Source organism: Rhododendron vialii, chromosome 9a, assembly GCF_030253575.1.
Source record: "Rhododendron vialii isolate Sample 1 chromosome 9a, ASM3025357v1".
Taxonomy (NCBI): Eukaryota; Viridiplantae; Streptophyta; class Magnoliopsida; order Ericales; family Ericaceae; genus Rhododendron; species Rhododendron vialii.
Genome location: NC_080565.1, coordinates 29,111,012 through 29,129,907, shown reverse-complemented (window position 1 = coordinate 29,129,907; position 18,896 = coordinate 29,111,012). Strand labels below are relative to the sequence as shown.

At 39.7% G+C, this 18,896-nt stretch overlaps 1 protein-coding gene and 1 long non-coding RNA gene across 5 annotated transcripts; both read right to left on the bottom strand.

Annotated features, from left to right (window-relative positions):
• Positions 1-239: 239 nt before the first annotated feature.
• Positions 240-13,394, bottom strand: LOC131300889 (uncharacterized). 4 transcript variants are annotated; one of them, XR_009191096.1, is made up of 6 exons: positions 13,084-13,394; positions 11,340-11,462; positions 9,327-9,568; positions 7,208-8,306; positions 3,063-3,116; positions 240-534 (listed from the first exon to the last, which is right to left on the bottom strand). It is a non-coding gene; the product is annotated as an uncharacterized LOC131300889 (long non-coding RNA). The 4 variants fall into 4 exon arrangements; XR_009191098.1 differs by having other exon boundaries at positions 9,327-9,511; XR_009191097.1 differs by lacking the exon at positions 13,084-13,394 and adding an exon at positions 11,667-11,898.
• Positions 13,395-13,690: 296 nt separating this feature from the next.
• On the bottom strand, positions 13,691-16,839 carry LOC131301539 (ABC transporter G family member 21-like). The gene is made up of 5 exons (XM_058327894.1): positions 16,392-16,839; positions 15,410-16,208; positions 15,043-15,240; positions 14,674-14,852; positions 13,691-14,570 (listed from the first exon to the last, which is right to left on the bottom strand). Exons 1-5 carry the CDS (start codon positions 16,605-16,607, stop codon positions 13,920-13,922), a joined length of 2,043 nt encoding a protein of 680 aa, XP_058183877.1. The 5' UTR covers positions 16,608-16,839; the 3' UTR covers positions 13,691-13,919.
• Positions 16,840-18,896: the final 2,057 nt, after the last annotated feature.

Sequence of the window (18,896 nt, the reverse complement as noted above, 5' to 3'; positions counted from 1 at the left end):
TCAAAATCTTTAACATGATTTTTTGTTTTTTTGGTGCAGATTTATGTGATAGAATATGGGAAGATATAGATGACCTAAGGCATTTAATGGAAACAGTCCTTTTAAGGGGTTATGAAAGCGATTCTAGTAACTTGAACACGGATATGGATCAAATTTTGGACGAGGGGAAGTTCCATATGCTTTAAGGCTCTTTTTGAGTTATCTCCATGATAGGGTTGTTTAGTAAATGCTTTTCAATCTTTCCTACTTTTTATGTCCTGGTTTCTAGTATATTTCTATGACTCTCTCCCTCTCAACAGACAGCCCATCCCCTTTCTTATCTTAAACTACGCAAGGTCCAAACTATTTTGATACGAGGAGAAGGCAAGGTCCGAGCGAATGTTGAGAACATCCTCTCCCTTATCGGAAATAGGCGACTTCACCGTCATTTCATCCATGTTCCCATGGCCTTCCTTAACACGTTCCTCACTGCGAGAGAGATGATCTTCTTCCTCAAAAAATAGACCACGAGGATCATGTTGGTAGCAAGACTAGCTGTTAGAGCAAAAGAGGGAGACGAGAGCAAAGACGTTTTCATGACAATAGATTTGTTAGTATGATAAAAGATAAAAGGGAAAAATTATCATAACAAATAAAGGAAAGGAAAGGAAAGGAAGATAAGATTGGTAGAAGTGGGTACAAGTGGCTCTCTGTGGGAAGCATGTGCTTGTGACTTGTGTGCTATGTGCAGTTTGTGGGGAGTGCTTTGCACGTGTGTGATGACTATCCTAAAAACATGTACTTATAGTTTGTTCAAATTTGTACTTCATATAGTTGACTGTGATGATATTATAGAAATGTATAATTGTCACATGGCGTGTATGTTCTTTTTATCGGAATTGGGTGAGAGATAATAATGTATTATGGATATTGGACAAGGTTAATTAATCTAACAATCAGGGAAATAGATGTGTTTTGCATTATATGAAATTAAGGTGTATATCATAAGCTTTGATTTTTCTCATTACACTTAGATTAGAAAAAACGAACATGATTCAGAATGATAGTAATTATTTACTAGATATTCAGTTAAAAGCTTTCGTTGAATGCATGCAGAAGTGTAAAGTAACTCATTGAATGCCTTTAAAGAGTTATAAGTTATTAATTTGGTCTACTTTTTAGTTTGTAAGAGTTCAATTTTCTATTGTACACAACACTCTAAAGTGAATATGAATCTTCTCTATTTTGTGAAGCAATGTGTAAATTCTGGCAAACATGCAACTTTTTTACGACAAAGCATATTTTTATCCCTTCATCAAGGTATTGCCACTTGGCTACGAGAGGGGCTGAGAAAATAACTTTTAACAATAAGAAGAGTGTTGTCATTGTGTGTGCCTCCCATAATGTAGTTTATTAAAAACAATGCGGACTACCCATTTGTTAGCTCAAAATAGAATATATTAGTGGCAACATATGCAGAATACATAGAAGTTTAAATTGTCAACTAAAAAACCAAAAAATAAAATGTGAAGGACTTGAGCCCATTTGTTACTAGGGGTAAAACCAATATCCTAATACTTAAGCAAGAAAAAAGAGTAAACCAGACATAAGTACGAATACTACCCTTGCTTTTCAGTGTAATTAAAATAAGGACTCTTTTAAATAAATTAAAAAAAAGTAAGGACAACATTTGGGCACCTCTTAAACGTGCCCTTTACTACATAAGCAGTGTATCTCTTCCCATTTGTGCCACATGGAAATGGAAGTGCATACTTAAATTTAACTGACACGGGTTTCATCTCAGTTGGAGCATCTAATTCTTTGCAAGCAGAACTAACTAAAGACCTGATTTCAAGCTCTACATGCAATTCTTAGTGGTCGGGTAAAACTTAGTGCTCTTTTAAGCTTCTATTCTACCCTCGTATTGCATGAGTCAGAATAAGTGAGGGGAAGATAGTCATACTAGTAGTGAGTCCACGCTAACACCAGATAGAATGCAAAATTAGCTTTTGGGCCGTATGTGGTAACAAAGGGTAGGGCCTTTGAGGCTGCAATTAGAAAATTACAGCCGGCTGTCAAAGACCTATTCGCACTTTGAAGAGTGCCCCACGAAAAATAAGGGACTTGTTTTCTCTGTTTATGTCTTCTTGTTGGATGGTTGAAAAGGACAATAGAACAACATTGAAAACTAGGATAAAAAGAGACTGCAGAGAAAAAGGAGTAAAACAGATCACGCTGTGAAATTTCAAAGCCCAAAATAGTGGATAGTCAAAGAGAACTGGCAAAAACAATCGCGTTTAAAATGGATTCAAACATCAAAAATTGGTTTGTAGCCCTAATTCTCGGCTTTATTTTGAAGTTTTTTTTTTCCTTTCCTCTGGAAGGTTAATTAGTGTTGTTTTTGTTTCCCTTTTTTATTTTTTGTTGGATTTGTCTACAGATAACTGATTTGAGATAATTAGTGACACACTTCAAACCTTATATCCAAGCTCACTTGTAAGACTTTAATGCCAAAACTAAGTCCCTAGCAAGACATGGCCACAATTCCCAGTCAGCCCACTACTGGGATGATAGATCCCCTCAAATTGTATTCAGATTGTGTGAAAGGGCTGCTGCAGATTCACTTTCAATTGCATTACACATATCTAGGTAAGTTAAATATTAGAACGTTTGAATAGAAAACTAGGCGGGAACCCAGACGTGGGAAGTAGGAGTAGGTCACTAAGACAATGAGTGTCTGTAAGGACTACACAGACCATAAATAATCATCTAATTATAGACAATGGAAACTCTGAGCTGGACCACGCTTTCTAGGAATCCTACTATGGCAAGAAAAATAAATAGGCCCCATTCTTCATAAGATTTTACAACTTTTTCTCAACAATTTAACAGAGTCCAAAACAACAAGAGCGTTCAAGCACACAAATCGGAAACAAGAGACACGAGTCACATAATAGATTCATTTTAAACCACACTTTATGATATGAACTTGGAAATTATTTCACTTTGGATAATGCTTGAAATGTCTGCCCTCCCCAAAACACACCACCCACATAAACGATAGGAAAAACTAATTTGCTTACCACAGGCAATCCTCGCGCCAACATTGCCAGTGCTTTTGCTTAGCTCATGCCCACCTGAAACAAAGGCAACGGCAAATCCATCATAAGATGGGGACTAGAAGCTTAACAGTAAAGAATATAAGTTAAATGCAAAAACTAGAGAGCATCTGAAACAACATTATATACACTGGCTACTAGTATTATATATCACTGCATTAAATTGAATCAGTTTTAAAATTGAATGAGAACCAATGAATAAATGATAGCATACTTGATACTTGTGCTTATCGAAAAATACATTTTAAATACTATACAAAATTAGTCTATCATGCATAGTTTTCAATATATGAAGAGTCATGAGGGCTTTCGCAAATCATGTTGATAATTTATTGATCAAGATTTATGATGTAGTGTTTATCATCCTTAAAAATAACTTATTCCGCTGTTACATAGAACAAATGTACCGACTAGATTTCTGGCTCTGCCAAGATGACCTGTTGGTCAGCAAAGCCTTCAAAGACCTCAATTACAAGATGATTTAGAACTTAGCAGAGGGTGTAATAAGGATTTTCAGATACATTTGGCAGGAGAATAAAAGGCAGAAATCAAGTGGGCACACAAAATTATAATAGTTACAACACAATCCAACAAAGAAAATATGCACGTAACAGCAGTTCGACAATGTATATCCTCTAAGAAGTTGACTTGTTTCTTGATACCATGACAAACCATAGTACTATTTAAGCAACTTAGTCAAGCCTTTCGCAATCTCCATACCTTCCTGCCCTTGACTCACACCGTCACACGTACAAAATCAGAACTGAACGAGAGTCCTTCGATGTAAGTAGAATATCCGAAAGAATGACTTCAGATTGAATTCAACTCCAAATTAAGTTTTCTAGACTGAGAACAGTAAGCAACAATCAAACAATCAACCAGAGACGGGATTTACATGGGAAACACAAGCTCGAGCAAAACACAGAATGCAAACAATTCACAAGTAAACATCACGTATAAAACTTCCATAACAGTCCAAAGTCCAAACAAACGTTACACCCGCCAAAAACCCATGAGCAGTTTCTAAAGGGTTGGCCAACAACCTATCAGTTCAGATCACTCCATGCACCCTTCATAAGAGTCAATACCTTTTTTTTTGGATCAGTCATGAGAGTCAATACTTACCAGCGTGTTCAACAACACCAAGCCTTGGATACTTTGAGTATGCCTAGATGTAATTGACTATAGCTAACCCAAGAAATAAATCAACACCTCCTACTGAGGGGGATCTACTAACCAAGGCTTCAATACTTAAGGTTAATTTCGGCTCCAGAATCGATTCAATATGCCTGGGGTGTTATCGGATTAGGTAGAATGGTAGATTTCCCAGTTGGTAATGTTATTTCGGTCACAGAAATGAAATCAGTCTTAATGGGGCCTGCTCCAATTTGATCTTTGCTCTTGTAGGTTTTGCTCCCGACTAACCTTTTCACATTATTGGTGTACCCAATCGATGATCCCCCTCCAGTGAATAGCGTGCCTCAGGAGCCTAATTCTTCCACACAATGCAATCAACTTATGATCGAGTCGCTAACTAAGTGTACCTACCCTGTTTTCGTCTGAAGGGGGTTGCCCTGTTATAAGGGAATAATATCAAGTAAAGGTACTGGGATAATTGTAAATAACTCATTTTTTTAAAACGAAGGGAATAGAAAAAATAAATATTATAGAGTTGAACTGCAGCGATATATTGCGCGAGTATTTCTGTTCCAAGTGTGTGCATGCGTGAGCATAATCGAGGGGCATTGGTAAAGCATGCAGTAGTGAGCGCACATTCCTGTTTTTTGTTAATCAAATTGGTAAGCAAGCAAGGAAAGGTTAAAGCTCTTTACATAGGGGGCGTGTTATTTGAGATTTGTTACATTATTTGCACGAAACCCTCATAGAGTGTCTGACTTGGGACCCGCATGTACAAGATGTGTCCCTCTCAAAGATAAATAAATTTTAATGGCGTGTCTCATATGTATGCTGTGTGTCTATGTCTCATAGGTGTCTACTAGTGATATTGGGACCACATAGGCATGTCGCTGCTTCATAGCTTTAGACGGTTCCCTCCCAAAATGGGTTTTTCTTTCGTCTGCCACAGCAAACTTTATCAGATGCAGAGACAGCCTTTGTACAACACAACAAAAAACAAAGCAACTGTCATTAATTTATTCCTTGCACTTGGTGGGTAGCAACTAGGGGTGCAAACGAGCCAAGCCGAGCTTTGGAGTTTTCGAGCTTGGCTCATTTACAACCAAGCTGAGCCCTTAATGAGCCGAGCTTGATACGTTTACTAAACGAGCCAAGCCTGTGCAAACAAGCCGGACGAGCCGAGCTTTAGATTGTTGAGCTCAGCTCATTTACTAAACGAGTTTTAAAACTCGAACTCGAGCTCGGCTTGTTTAGCAAACAAGCCGAGCCGAGAGTCGCTCTCTAGCGTCTTGGTTTATTTGCAGCTATAGCGACCCTTTGATGGCTTTCTAATATACTTTTGCATTACAGATGCAGAAATTATTATGTATTACTATCTCTTTTCTTGCACTTTTCATATTCCTAAGCTTCATTTCCTTAACGTTCGTTATTTAATACTTTCTACATTTATTGGGACTTCCCTTTTTGCACCTCATCAAATTCCACCTTTTATTGGGACTTTCCTTTTTGCACCTCATCAAATTTTGTTTCATCCTAAAATCATGGGTTTTAGATTCAGTTAACCAAAGAATGCAGAGTATATATCTCCAATCAAATAACTTCTGTCCAACAAAAGCCTTATGCCAATGCTACAAAAGAGTCGCATATTCAACACAACTCTAAGCATCAATGTGGTAAACCATAAGTTGCAAGTGATCATTCCGCTTTGCAATCGCAGCCACAGCCGAGGGAGGGGTATTGGATTGGGCTCCGCTTCAGCTGCGGTCCATTATCATTCCGCTTTGGATAATTGACTCGGGTGCATCCAATCATATTACTAGAATACATGCAAGTCAACCTTCCCCTAAACTTATTCTGGAAACAAACATATTCTTACAGCAAATGGTAACAAGATGGAAATCATTGGAACAAGTAATCTATCCATGTCCGTGGAAATCATTCGTCTTTCATTTACCAAATCTTTTTCTCGTGATGATTGTCGTATCCAGGACCCTGTCACACTAGGACAGTGAAAGGGAAGGGCCATAGGATTGGTTGACTATTTGCTTTGGAGTTTGAGAGGCCAAATGCTGGAACTTGCCTGTTTACTCATTCTGATTATGATGTTTCTGTTACCAATAAAATTTGGCATATGTGGCATCATAGGCTTGGGCATCCTAACGACCAAAGTTGGATACTTTGTTTTGTTCTGGTTTCTTGAAAGATAAAATTTCTTCCTTGAGTAGCGTTAATAAATCTTGCATTAGTTGCTCCTTGAGTAAAAGCATACGTTTTCCTTTTCCTGTTCATTCTAATGTTAACATTTCACCTCTCGATTTGATTCATAGTGATGTATGGAGTCCGTCTCCTGTTCTTTCCAGATTGGCGTACAGCTACTTTGTTTTGCTTAATAATGATTGCACGCGTTATACTTGGGTTTATTTCATGCGTCATAAATCTGAAGAGTTCTCCCATTTCAAAAACTGTTTATCTACGTGTCGGACTCAATTCGACGCAAATGAATACAATAAGGGAGTATGAGTTCTGAGAGGAAATCAAAATAGTGAATGCATATAAGCTATGGACATGAACCACATAATACTACAGAAACCACATAATACTACAGAGTACAGAATGTGACTGGCAGAGCCACGAAATTGTGTTTAAGGGCCAAAAATTACACACGCGATCGATAACAAAATTTCGAGCTGAACCATATATACGACCAATTAAGGGAATCAACAAATACAAAAAAAGAAACACAAATAATCAGGGAATTAACATTTCTAGCAACTTTGAGCGCACACACCCCGACCAAGGACAGAGTTTGTATTTCTCATACCAAATCTTAAGGACAGGGCAAATAACTTATTAGGACATAAGAAAGTAACTAGTAATTGCACTAAAAGTCAACATTTTTGGCTATAACTATAATTGACAGGGAGAAGATAACTAGGAGATAGTACTATAAAGTTTGTATAGCTAGTACTTACACTGCAATGCAGTCCATCAAGTTTGAGCCATGTACAAGCACATGTGACAAAGATAGAGGAAAGGCCACCAAGTCAAAATAACCACCACTCCCCTCCTCTTGTTTCTCCTCCCCCTTGGACATCTTGATTGTGGAGCAATAAACATGAAGTTCATCACCCCGACTCCTCGCGGACCAGAGCACAGCCAACTTCCCACTTCCTAGTGTGACTAAATGCGTCACGGGCAACACACCGTCTGAATCCCCAAGGATAGGTTGGGGTATCCAAAACCAATCCCAATCTTCACATTTAGACTTTCCCAATGGTAATCTCACCCTCTTGGATCTGCTGCGGTGTCATCATCAGGCCGCCTAGAGAGATCGAAGCCAAACATGACCCCCGGCCTCTCTTTGTCTAGATAGTACAAAATCCTGTCTAGGAATGCAGATTTCCAGCTTAGGAATCCGGATTCCGGCATAGGGTATCCTAAAACATCTTCAAGATAAACCTGCCGGGAATCAGCTTCGACGCTACAACAATAGAGATGGGGCATACACCGAGATTGCAAAACAATCTGTTTGCCACCAATCTAGAACCTCAGGCTTAGGAGATGGTTGAGCTCCTCAGACTCCTCCCATGATGTAGATCTTGCTGTTGACGGTGAAAGCATGAGGGTTCGATCTCGGAACATTCATGGAATGGTCTAATTTCTTCCATCCGCCGCCGCTGCCTTCTTTGGGACAACAAAGGGTTGTTGTGGTGTCGATATAAAACACGTCGGGTTGTTCTCGCCCCCGACACCGCTCCCCCACACCGCAAGGTCCACTCCTACAGCCTTGACGACAACAACCTCCGCTTGACCCCCAACCTCGACCCCAACAACCACTTCTACATCCGACGATGACTTGACCACAGCCTCTCCGTTGAGTTCCCGGACAATGTCCAGCTGCCAATGCCCGAGTTCATCGCGGCGGGCGGTGGGACCGGGATCTTCTAGGCGCCGCTCGGGCCATGGTGCATCGCATACTTCAGTTCTGTTTTTCAAAATCAAATAGTGTTTGCCCGTGCCTACGGCACCACCCACCCTGATTGGAATTGGAACAAATTGCTGAAAATTAACCTGGTACAAAGAACTCTGCTATCAAAACCGTATTTTTCAATTTCTATGGAGAAGGCATTAACAAAGTACAAAACCACCAAATACAACCAAAGAACACAAATTCAACTCCAATCTCAGTGAGTGTAAGAAGTATTTTAACAACATTACAGTTGCCAAATCCCATTAAAGACGGAGTTGAAGGAATTTCTGATTAATAGCCATCCACCCACATAATTGTTAATGAGAATAATCTATGAACAAAATGAAATCATCTATGAACCCTGAAAAAATGAATTTAGGCAAAATCCGTTGTATTACTAAAAAAAAAACTCAAAAAGCACTAATCAAATATCATCACTCCACAATCAGTTGCTTGTCACAAACGTGGGATTTGAATCGCATCCCTAAGAGTAAAATTAACTCATCATAGCATTGCTTGAGAGCTGTACATATTAAAAGGAGCTCCCTTTTTTTCCCAATAACTTTAAATACATAAATGCAGGGAACTCCACTCGAACCAAAACCATACTTCCTCCGCATTCGAACGTCTTGCAAGTGAAATACCTCATCGACAAGCCACGACAAACGGCAATACCCAACTGTAAATAGACACCTTCACTGATACACTTGTGATCCTCAAAATTAGTGGCCATGCAACTCTAACATTATCTAATACTATTCTATAACCCAGTGATATCAGCAATCTAACATATTTACACAATGCACATGCATACTTTAAGAGTATTTGATTCAGGACTCAAAATTCAGAGCAAAACTTTGAGTATATTGAAAATCTAAATCTAAAAGACCTGCTACAAAGAGGAAACTGAAAATTAGAAACTGAGGAATGTCTCAATTGAGCTTTGGGCGCTGCAAGAGAGAGCACAAAATAGAAACAAAGTAAAAGAACTTTCAGAGCACTGGCCAAAAACTACACAAAACACAGTCACGATTTCTCAAGGTAAGTGTTCGAATTGCAAATGTCATAAGAACAACAGTGAAATCTAAGTAACCCATAGGAAAAACAACTCCAATTTTTACCTTTTCATGGGTCAGTTCGTGTACCTAGTCTCCCTAAACCTAGTTTATATATCTGAACGGAGAAGACTACACATTGAGGCAACTCCATGTGTTCTGCAAAAGGATACGACTCCCTATCTTCAAAAGAACACGTCTTCATCACTCTTCATCGTTCTCCAAAAAGTGTTTGTATCACCATATATATACTGCATCCAAAGAGTAGAGCTAGGAACGTGTACAACCGCCTAACAACACCTAGTCACCTAAAAAGATAAATGAATAAGGAAAAATCCTATTATGAAAAAGTATGAAAAAGAGGACTGAAGTTCCCTTGTGTAAAGGGGGAGGGAGTTGTATGCTTGCTTTTTAGCAAATTGACATCTAGTTTCCCTACATTAACCAACAACTCCAAAACCACTAATTAAAAAGTCCAATGGACCGAAGGGAAAGAGGGATTTATGAAAGGACTTGCCCAATCCCATATGATTTTCAGGAAAAGAATTTTTTGGGTAAGAAAATCAATCTGTAATTAAGGAATCAATTGAGACATTTCATCAAACAGACAGTGAGCTATCAATACACTCCAAATTTTACATTTAGACAAACCATAAAGCATCTCAAGTTAGAAAGCCTTTAGTAAACAGAAAGAAACAAATGTTTAAACCATTGTATTGTCATCAAATCTTTTTAAGGTAATGGGTATTGCAAGAATTAGTAGAGACATGGATCACATGGTCTCTTGTACGCTCAAGCCAAATGCACGAAAAACCGAAATCGTTATGTTTTTACAACTCATGAATGAAGAAGAGACAGGGTACGCATGGAAGTTGAGTAATCAACAAAATCAATTAGACTCTGCCAGAGGAAAAAAATAGACACATTAGACCTTAAAATGAAAAATAGATTAGTCAAAAAATTCCAAAACTATCAATAGACCCAAAATAACAGATCATGGGAGCACAAAGAAACCCCTGATCAACACAACAGGGGCCCCATGAGTAAATCATTTCCTATGACAGAAGATGCTTCAAGGGTTGAAGGATGCATTATGTTTGCCAATTGAAAAAAAAAAAAAACTATTGCCTAAGTCCCCTAAAACTAAAAAGTCCGCTAAAGACCCATAAAACTAAGAGTCCCCATGGAACACCCTGGAATAGCTGTTTTGAAGCTCTCATGGAACACCTACAAAGTATACAAAGTAAAAAGAAACAGACACGTTCCAAAAAAAAAAAAAAAACAGACACCAAAAACTCCCAAAAAAATCCTAATAGACCTAGCGATTGCCGTGCCTATGGCCCTACCCACCCCGATTGGAAATACCTTTTGAATCTTAATAGTGGTTTGAACACTTAAATTGATCCATTCGTGTATAGCATTTGTTCCAGTTCTTAGTGGCGCAAAAGAGAACTACTTGAGAGATGTAACTCGACATATAGTAGCAAAAACTTATAAGCCAACCCCTCTACCAATCTATAGACCCCGACAAATACAATTCACTACTTGCTGAATTATAACCTGACAAAGATAAAGAAATTAAAAAAAAAGAAGTATGATAACTCTCCTCATGAACACATTTTATCTTCAAAACACCTGACATCTTTCAAAAAACCAAATGGCTTACCAACCCAAAAGAAAAGGTAACGTTAAGAGCAGAAATATGAAATAGACACCGAGGTCTAAAATATACCTTCTAGATGATCCCCAAAAAATTACCCTTATCATTCATTGGAGTTCATTTAACTCTTCCCCGAAATCAAACTTACAGCATGACTATTGACATACGGTAAATATAAAAGAAGCACACAAAAGAAAAATAAATTCTACTAATCTTTGCAGTCCCGCTTCACAAATGCACTTCACAAATAAACCCATTTCATCAAAGATGTTCGTAATAAGCTAATTGAAAAGCAAAAGTTACAAAAATTAGAGGAATGAATGTATTAGAGGAAGCAACAAACATGGGATCGAACAAAGGCTACAAATTAATAACCCTGAAATTAAATAAAGACGAATTTAGTCATTTACCGAACCGACCTTTTTTAAAATTCTTTTATGCTCGTAAGAGAAAATCATAAGCAGTAGCACTTAAACAAAGGGATCGAACAACTGCTGCCGTTGCCGCCATCACTGGCCGATCTCCAAACAGCAATCAAAACCCTACAAAAACAGCCAGTAACTACATAACTATCCCACAAGAAACGAAAAAATCATTCAAAACCCCTAACCCCTACAGAAACAGCCAGTAACTACATAACTGTCCCACAAGAAACGAAAAAAGCATACAAAACCCCTAACTTTCCAACAAACTTAGATTCGGACAAAACACGATGTTCCAATGAAAAGTTCGCGCGATTTAAGTACCTGAGGGTCGGGTCGGGGCTTCACTTTGTCTCCTCTCCTCTGCTCTGCTCTGCTTTGCTCTCTCTCTCGCTCTCTCCTGCTGGTGGGGAGATCTTGGAGTGGCGCGATGGAGGGGGAGGAGAGAGAGATATATGAAGGGGTCGTCGGTGGGATGTGAGAGAAGGGAAGATAGAGAGAAGGGCTCGTTCCTGGTTCAAAGAGGAAAGTTAGAAAGAAACCGTGCCCCCTTTTCGGGGTTTCAAATGGCAGCTTTTTAATATATACTGTATATAAGATCATGGGCTTTTTAATTTATTAGGGAGAATGATTACCAGCCTTAAATAAAATAAATCTCAATTCTTCTTTTAATTTGTGTTTGCGTGGTATTCATACTTTTATATTTTATTAGGTAGATTGTATCAAGTTTGATTTCACAATTGAAATTTTGTGAAATTAGCTATTTGAAAAGGGGAATGCTGATGTTCTCTTGCAAAAACTTTTGGAGTGAAAAGATCTATATTTTTCATGGGAATTGATTTCTACACTTTTTTTTTTTTTGGAATACACACTTTTTTTTTTGTCTTTTTTTGATATCCACTCTTTCACCACTAAAATTCAAAAAAGATAGTGTGGTTATCAAAAAATAAAGTGTAGAAATCAATTCTTTTTTTTATTCTTGAAAATTAAAAATTAGGTTGGAGATTACCGTGAGAGTTTAAATTTTTGCAAAGTTATATTGGAAAATGGGAGAAAGAGAAGGAAAACGGGTCGGGTCCGGGTATGGCTTGACCCATATTTGATCCAATCTGTTTCAACCCGTCTATTATTGATTCCTATCCGACCCATCCATATTCAACCCGTGCTCCGTTTCAACCCATCCAAACTCGCTTATTTGTCACATCTAGTTTTTCCATATTAATGTTAATGTAATTTTTTTTAATCCAAACTCAAAAAATTTGATTATTCAAAATCCGCCCAAAAAGGCTACAAACCCCATGCCAAAGCCCGTCGATGGAAACAAATCCAAGATAATCTAATTCCTACCTCCGTCCCAATTTAATTGTCACTTTTGGGAGTTTGTGCCACTTTTCAATTAATTATATCTTGTAATATATAATGTTTTAGGTGATTTTGAAAACATTGTATTATAGAACAAATCGAGATCTATCAAACAAGATCCATATTGGATATAAAATTCATTATCAATTTAAAGATATAACTGGGTTTTTATCCAATTAGAATAGAACTGGGACAAGTAAATTGGGACGGAGGGAGTATTCATGTGACTTGAATGGAATACTTCGAGGAAACCTATCCACAATGGGTGAAACAATACCCATAGAAGGTGAAGAAAGTTCTACGCATAGAACAAAGATCTCCATAAAAGGAGATAAACATGAAAAAACAAAAAACAAAAATTGAAAATTGAAAATTAAACCTTTGGTTGCCGGACATGTTGCAGAAGCCGCCGCCTCGAATCTGGCAACTTATATGCCGGATGGTGCGCCAAACCACTCCAAAACTTTGAGATCTCAACAGAAAAAGCCCTCCCGAGGTTTGGATCAGAGCCGAGGGAGGTGTAGTTCGTCCACTGTCACTAAGATAAGATCGATGGAGGTAGCGGAGAGCTTTGAAGCGTCAGGATCGCTAGAATGAGTGGTGGCTAGCGAAAAGAAATGGGGGAGGGGGGAGGTGGTGGAAGCAGTAGGCAGTAGCCTCACCTCCCCAAGCTCCTAAACCAGAGATGAAAGGATAAGGCTAGGGTTTTCTAGAGAGAGAGAGATTAATGTTCACGTATAGCTCGAACTTATTTATGAGATCTTTTGCAATCACAAACAAATACATACAAAACACACTCACAACACATGAGTGTGGAGTGTGCTTGTGAGCTAGTGAATGGGGCCCACATGTGAGAGTGTTGTGTATGTGTGTGAGCATGGGACCCACGTACATAAACTCTTCTTTCCTGATTTCTTTCTTGCCATATTTTTCTTTCACCATTCTTGTTTTTTTCTGGATTGTTTTCACAGCAAAATTTGGACGAATTATAACAATCAAGATACTGCGGGTATTCATTTTTTTACTACGTCCAAGTAATGGGCAGAAACATGTAACCTTCAATATATCACTCTAACTACTCGTACAATGTCAAAGCCAATGTGTTACAAGATTGAAATGGACTCTTAATCAGGTTCATCTGACCAACTTGAGAGCATCTACCAGCTGTAGCTTCAATTTATAAATTGTTGTCTCTCTTATTATAAATGCCACAAGTCAATGAGGTTGCCCCATCCTCAATGCTACATATGCCAACAGCCTATACCCAACTAACATAACTGCCAAAGCCGCGACATTCCAGCCGATATCATCAATACCCAAGTAGCTTATGGCCGGAAAATCCAGTACCCGGCATTTCGCCCCTGATCCGCACTCGTATACTTCAGTGGCCGAATACTGAACCCCCACCAAAAGTTTGTAACAGTAGTGGCTAAACGAAATGTACTTCAACCAAGCTATGAAATCCGGAATGTGCTGAATGTAGTATCCACCGGCTAGTAAAAACACGAGCATGGTCACGGAAGCTAAGGTAGTGGCTTGTTTTACGTCCATCAGGATTGCACCGAGTGCTAGTCCGAGTCCCTGAGAGACTAGCACGTTGAACAGGATGATCGAGAGTGTGAGTAAAAATGTGACTACTGATGGTTTGAGTCCTCCCATCCAATATGTGATGGTGGTGAAGATAGTTGGGAGAACAAGCTCCATTGGTAGGTCGCCAGCCATTCGGGCAAAGTAATAGGAGGAGAGACGGTACATGCCCGAGGAACGCTCTTTGATAAGCATTGGACGTTCTTGTGGGAACGCAAATATGGCGTTGAAGAGAGGGAAGAATCCCCAAAAGATCGAGAAGAAGAAGAGAAGTCCCACCTGTTGCATGTTCAAGCTTATTAGAAACACCAGATCAAACAAACACATTGGAACAGACCGCGAAGTCTTCCCCCTGCTAAACCTAACGAACCGAGTCGCATACCTGATCCTGAATGTGTGATGTATCAGAATGCCACCACAAAAGTCCCGAAAGAATCGAGACGGCCATGACTTGGAAAATTCTCAAACCCGAATAGGACTCGTGTTTTCGTTCTTTTAGGCCCCTTCCCAGCAACACCTTGAATTGCATCCACCAGCTAGTGGTCCATTGATTTTCACTGCCTGCAACAGCCATTACTTATTATTTATAGAAGCGAAGATCGGTTAACTACGGACATATTGGATAAATTGGGTACCGTAGGCTTAACTGTTTTACAAACATAAATTCAAATATGGATATTTTGTGACTAATGTCACACTCGGGCCGGAACGAAACCAGAGAGGGAAAGGGTTTTTTAGTTTTGTCACTTACTTCTTGACGTTAATGCTCCGGTTGCAGATCGAACCGGGGTGCCCCCATGGCACGGGCTAATCTCATCCTTCAAGGCAGGGTACATGTTCTTCTTGTAGGAAGATACCAAGAGCTGTTTGATGGATGTTTGAGCTTCATGGTGATCTCCTCTGCTGTGAAAGTCCTGTTGCTCATCTTGTTTTGTATCCGGTGTCACCCCTGCACAGAAACATTGCAACAAAAGCTAACAAAATAAGTAAATTTTATGAAAACTGATAATTTTAACTCACTAGTTGACGCAGCTTTCACATTTTAGTGAATTTTTTTTGTCACACAAGCTTAAGACACTTAACATTGTAAACGAGCAGATGAAAATAAAATTTCATACCATTAGCCAAATCGAGGAGAAAATCCGCAGGGTTCACGAAATTAAACCCGGGCACATAACCAATCGAACCGAAATACTCCATCACCCCATCAGCACACCCGCTATATATCGGGCATCCCTCCGACAACACCACCACTTTGTCAAACATCCGGTAAAGCCTACTCGAAGGCTGATGGATTGTCGTGATCACCGTTCTGCCCCCTCTAGCTAGTCCTCTCAATGTGGCCACGATCCGTTGAGCCGTGGTCGAGTCAAGCCCAGAAGTAGGCTCATCCAGCAACAACAGACTTGGGTTCACCAACATCTCTTGTCCTATGCTCACTCTCTTTCTCTCCCCACCAGAGACGCCGCGAAAAAGCGGGCCCCCGATAACATTGTTTTGGCACCTATTTAAGCCCAGTTCCGCGGTAACTAACTCTGCCTGTTCGATCTTTTCGTCTCTGGTGAGCTTGTTTGGTAACCTCAACAAAGCAGCGCACGTCAGCGTTTCAAGCACGGTGAGGTGAGGATACAGGACGTCGTCTTGGGAAACGAAACCGGTCTTCCGTTTCACGGAGCTCGAGAAGGACTGCCCGTTGTACGTTATCACGCCCGAGACCTTTCCGGGCAGCCTGCCCGCAAGGGCAGTCAGTAGTGTAGTTTTCCCACTTCCAGATGGGCCCAACATCGCTAGTAGCTCGCCCGGCCGGACAATGCCGCTCACACCATTCAGGACAGTTTTACCGGGCTTTGGCTCGAGGGATGAACAGCAATCCCCCTTTGTGGACTGCAACTTCACCGTATATGACACATCTTCAAACTGTACCAGTTGGCATTCACACAAATTATCAAAACAGAGTTAAATTTCAATGACCAATTCGCATTGACTTGAACTTAAAATCGCAATATTTTTTTTTCTTTTCCGATAGCTCGGAGAGAATGAATTGAATCTCAGTAGATCGTGGCAGCATAGCAGCCTAAACATATGTGCAAGTGGAGATACCTTGAGCGTTATGGGGCGCAACGATTCTCGTAAAACGGAAAATCGCGCGGGAGTTGATTGTCGTTGCTCTGGCATTCGGTCATCCGTACAAGGGGTCACGTTGCTGGATGAGTTAGGCGGGTGATCAATGCGGACGGAAGCGTTCTGAATCCGGCTGGCGACTAGAACGCTGGCCGGATTCCGAGTGATGCTGGTCTCATGCTCGGGGGGCATCATTTCAAGAAACAGATGGATTCAGATGGTAACAAGGTGTCCAAGAGTTGGATGAATTAAGGATGAGGAAAAGGACAGCTAGCTAGAAAACTGATGGCAGAGAAGTGAGAGATGTTTTGTTTTTGGATAGCAAATAAGGAAGTGAGAGACTAATTTGAGTGGCTAATTTTGAGAGAGGGAGAAAGGTTCACATGCAGAGAAGGGGAATATGTGAGCTTTAATAGGTGAAGAAGGCACGAGAAGCAGATTGTGTGTGAGGTGATGATATAAATAGGAAGAACTACACACCCAGGGTTGTCCCGGTGGGTCGGACGGATGTCCAGGCTTTGAGAATACTCCTAAATCTGGGGTTCGATTTCCCACCGGATGAGTACCCTGAAGTAAGTGGAGGCCGTGACTGGTGTGGTCGTGCTAGCTCCTCCAGAGGTTTGGATTATACAGTCGGATCCATGTAGTGGTGTGGTTGTAGGGTTGTTCCTCCGATTAAAAAAAAAAAAGTAGGAAGAACTCGAGAGCTTTATTGGGGGTGGGGGTATGTACATTTACTTTTTGTAGGAGTAAATATTGTTAGGTCGCACCTCGTTCTGCTAAGAATAATAAGTACTTCTTTTTCAAATAACTATGTATTTTTTAAATTAAAAGTGATGTATTACGAGAGAAACGGAAAATAAGTACTTACAAAATAAGAAACCTTAGCGGAACAAGATTTGTACATTTGTTTCAATATATTTGTCTTTCATACAGAGGCAGAGCTAGAAATTTGTGATTTTGAGCCTACAAATTTCTATCAACTCCACTGACCTCCAAATTTCTCCACCAGTAAATGAAAATTTTCCCTGAATTTTGTGGATTTCAGCCTACAACTATGATGAAATTCTAGTAGTGTGAAGGGCTGAAACACTTTCGCAAAAATTAGGTACTTAACTCTATGGTTTGCTAACCACCGTCCAATAGGCTGTGACAATATAAAAAAAAAATGTCAAAACTACTAGAATTCCATTACATCTTTTGTGAATATCAAACAAACTTGCATTATTTTCAAATAAAAACAAACTTGCATTCACATATAACAGGGTACTTTTGCTACTACAAATAGTACATATTTATTCTGTGATTTGCAAATGGTTAAAAAAGCTATGTGTATTTCTTTTGGTAACCGTACTACGTACGCACCAAAAAATTTGGCTCCGCTCCTGCTCGTTGATTAACCCAAAAATGGAAATGGAAATCTTTTAAGTTAAGTCCTTGGTGTGAGTTTAATTTACCCATCCTAGAGTGCCAATTAATGAAGGTTACTCAAAATAATAATCATCCATTTATTAGGAGTTGGACGAGAATCCAAATCAGCCAGCCAGCCAACCCCACTTCCATAGTGATCCAACTCTCTTTAATTCTTTGAGGAGCTCAAGCATGGTATCTTCTTTTTGGTGTCTCGTCTCAAGGGTAAAAACAAAAGCGACCCTACGGGATCTGGCTGAGTGAACATGAGAAAATATATAAGAGTTTGTCGTTCGTGAGGCCGCGTGATCAAACCTTGTGGCCATTGGAGGGTTTGCTCGATCGTTATTTTTTTGAAACCCGAAATTAGTCGAAGTGCACGCAAACTGACCATATCATTCAGTTAATAAAACGAAAGGTAAACAGAAGGAGGAATGTGCTGGTTCCTCTTGCCTCTCGACGTGTCATTTGGCTAGTCATATAGAGAGATATAGTGGCCCAGATTACTTGTGTCGTGTTTCCTCTGCTTGGAGTATTAGATTTCAAGAATCGAAGGCTCTGTTGATGATGGTGTTGGTGGTAGTCACCATCATTGAAAGTTCATGCATGCATGCATACTGTTTCATTATGGAACCAGAAACCCTGTAGTGCCCTGCTCTACAGGGCGTGTAGGGTGTATCACAGTTTTTTTTGGAAAAGTTTCTTTTGAATTCTGACCGTTGAAAACACTCACGAACGGCTGAGATTTTTCTTGCAAGAATCCGCCATGCAGGATCTCCGGGTCGAAGTAATTATAACTAATCAGGTCTTGTAGAAATTAGGAGGAAAGAAGGTTTGACCCACACAAATTAAAGAAAGTAGTATTCGTTAAGAACTTGTCGAGGTGAATAATTTCACGATGACGAGCCCTCGAGCTGTCGAGCAGGGTACGATTATAATGGAGTATTTAAATAGGGGCAAATTACCAAAATCACCCAGAGGTTTCTGAAAACTTCAGATTTCCCCTCACATTTGGGAAGTTACAAAATATCTCTTGTCGCATAACAAATTGCCCCCTTGTCGTGATGCAACCTC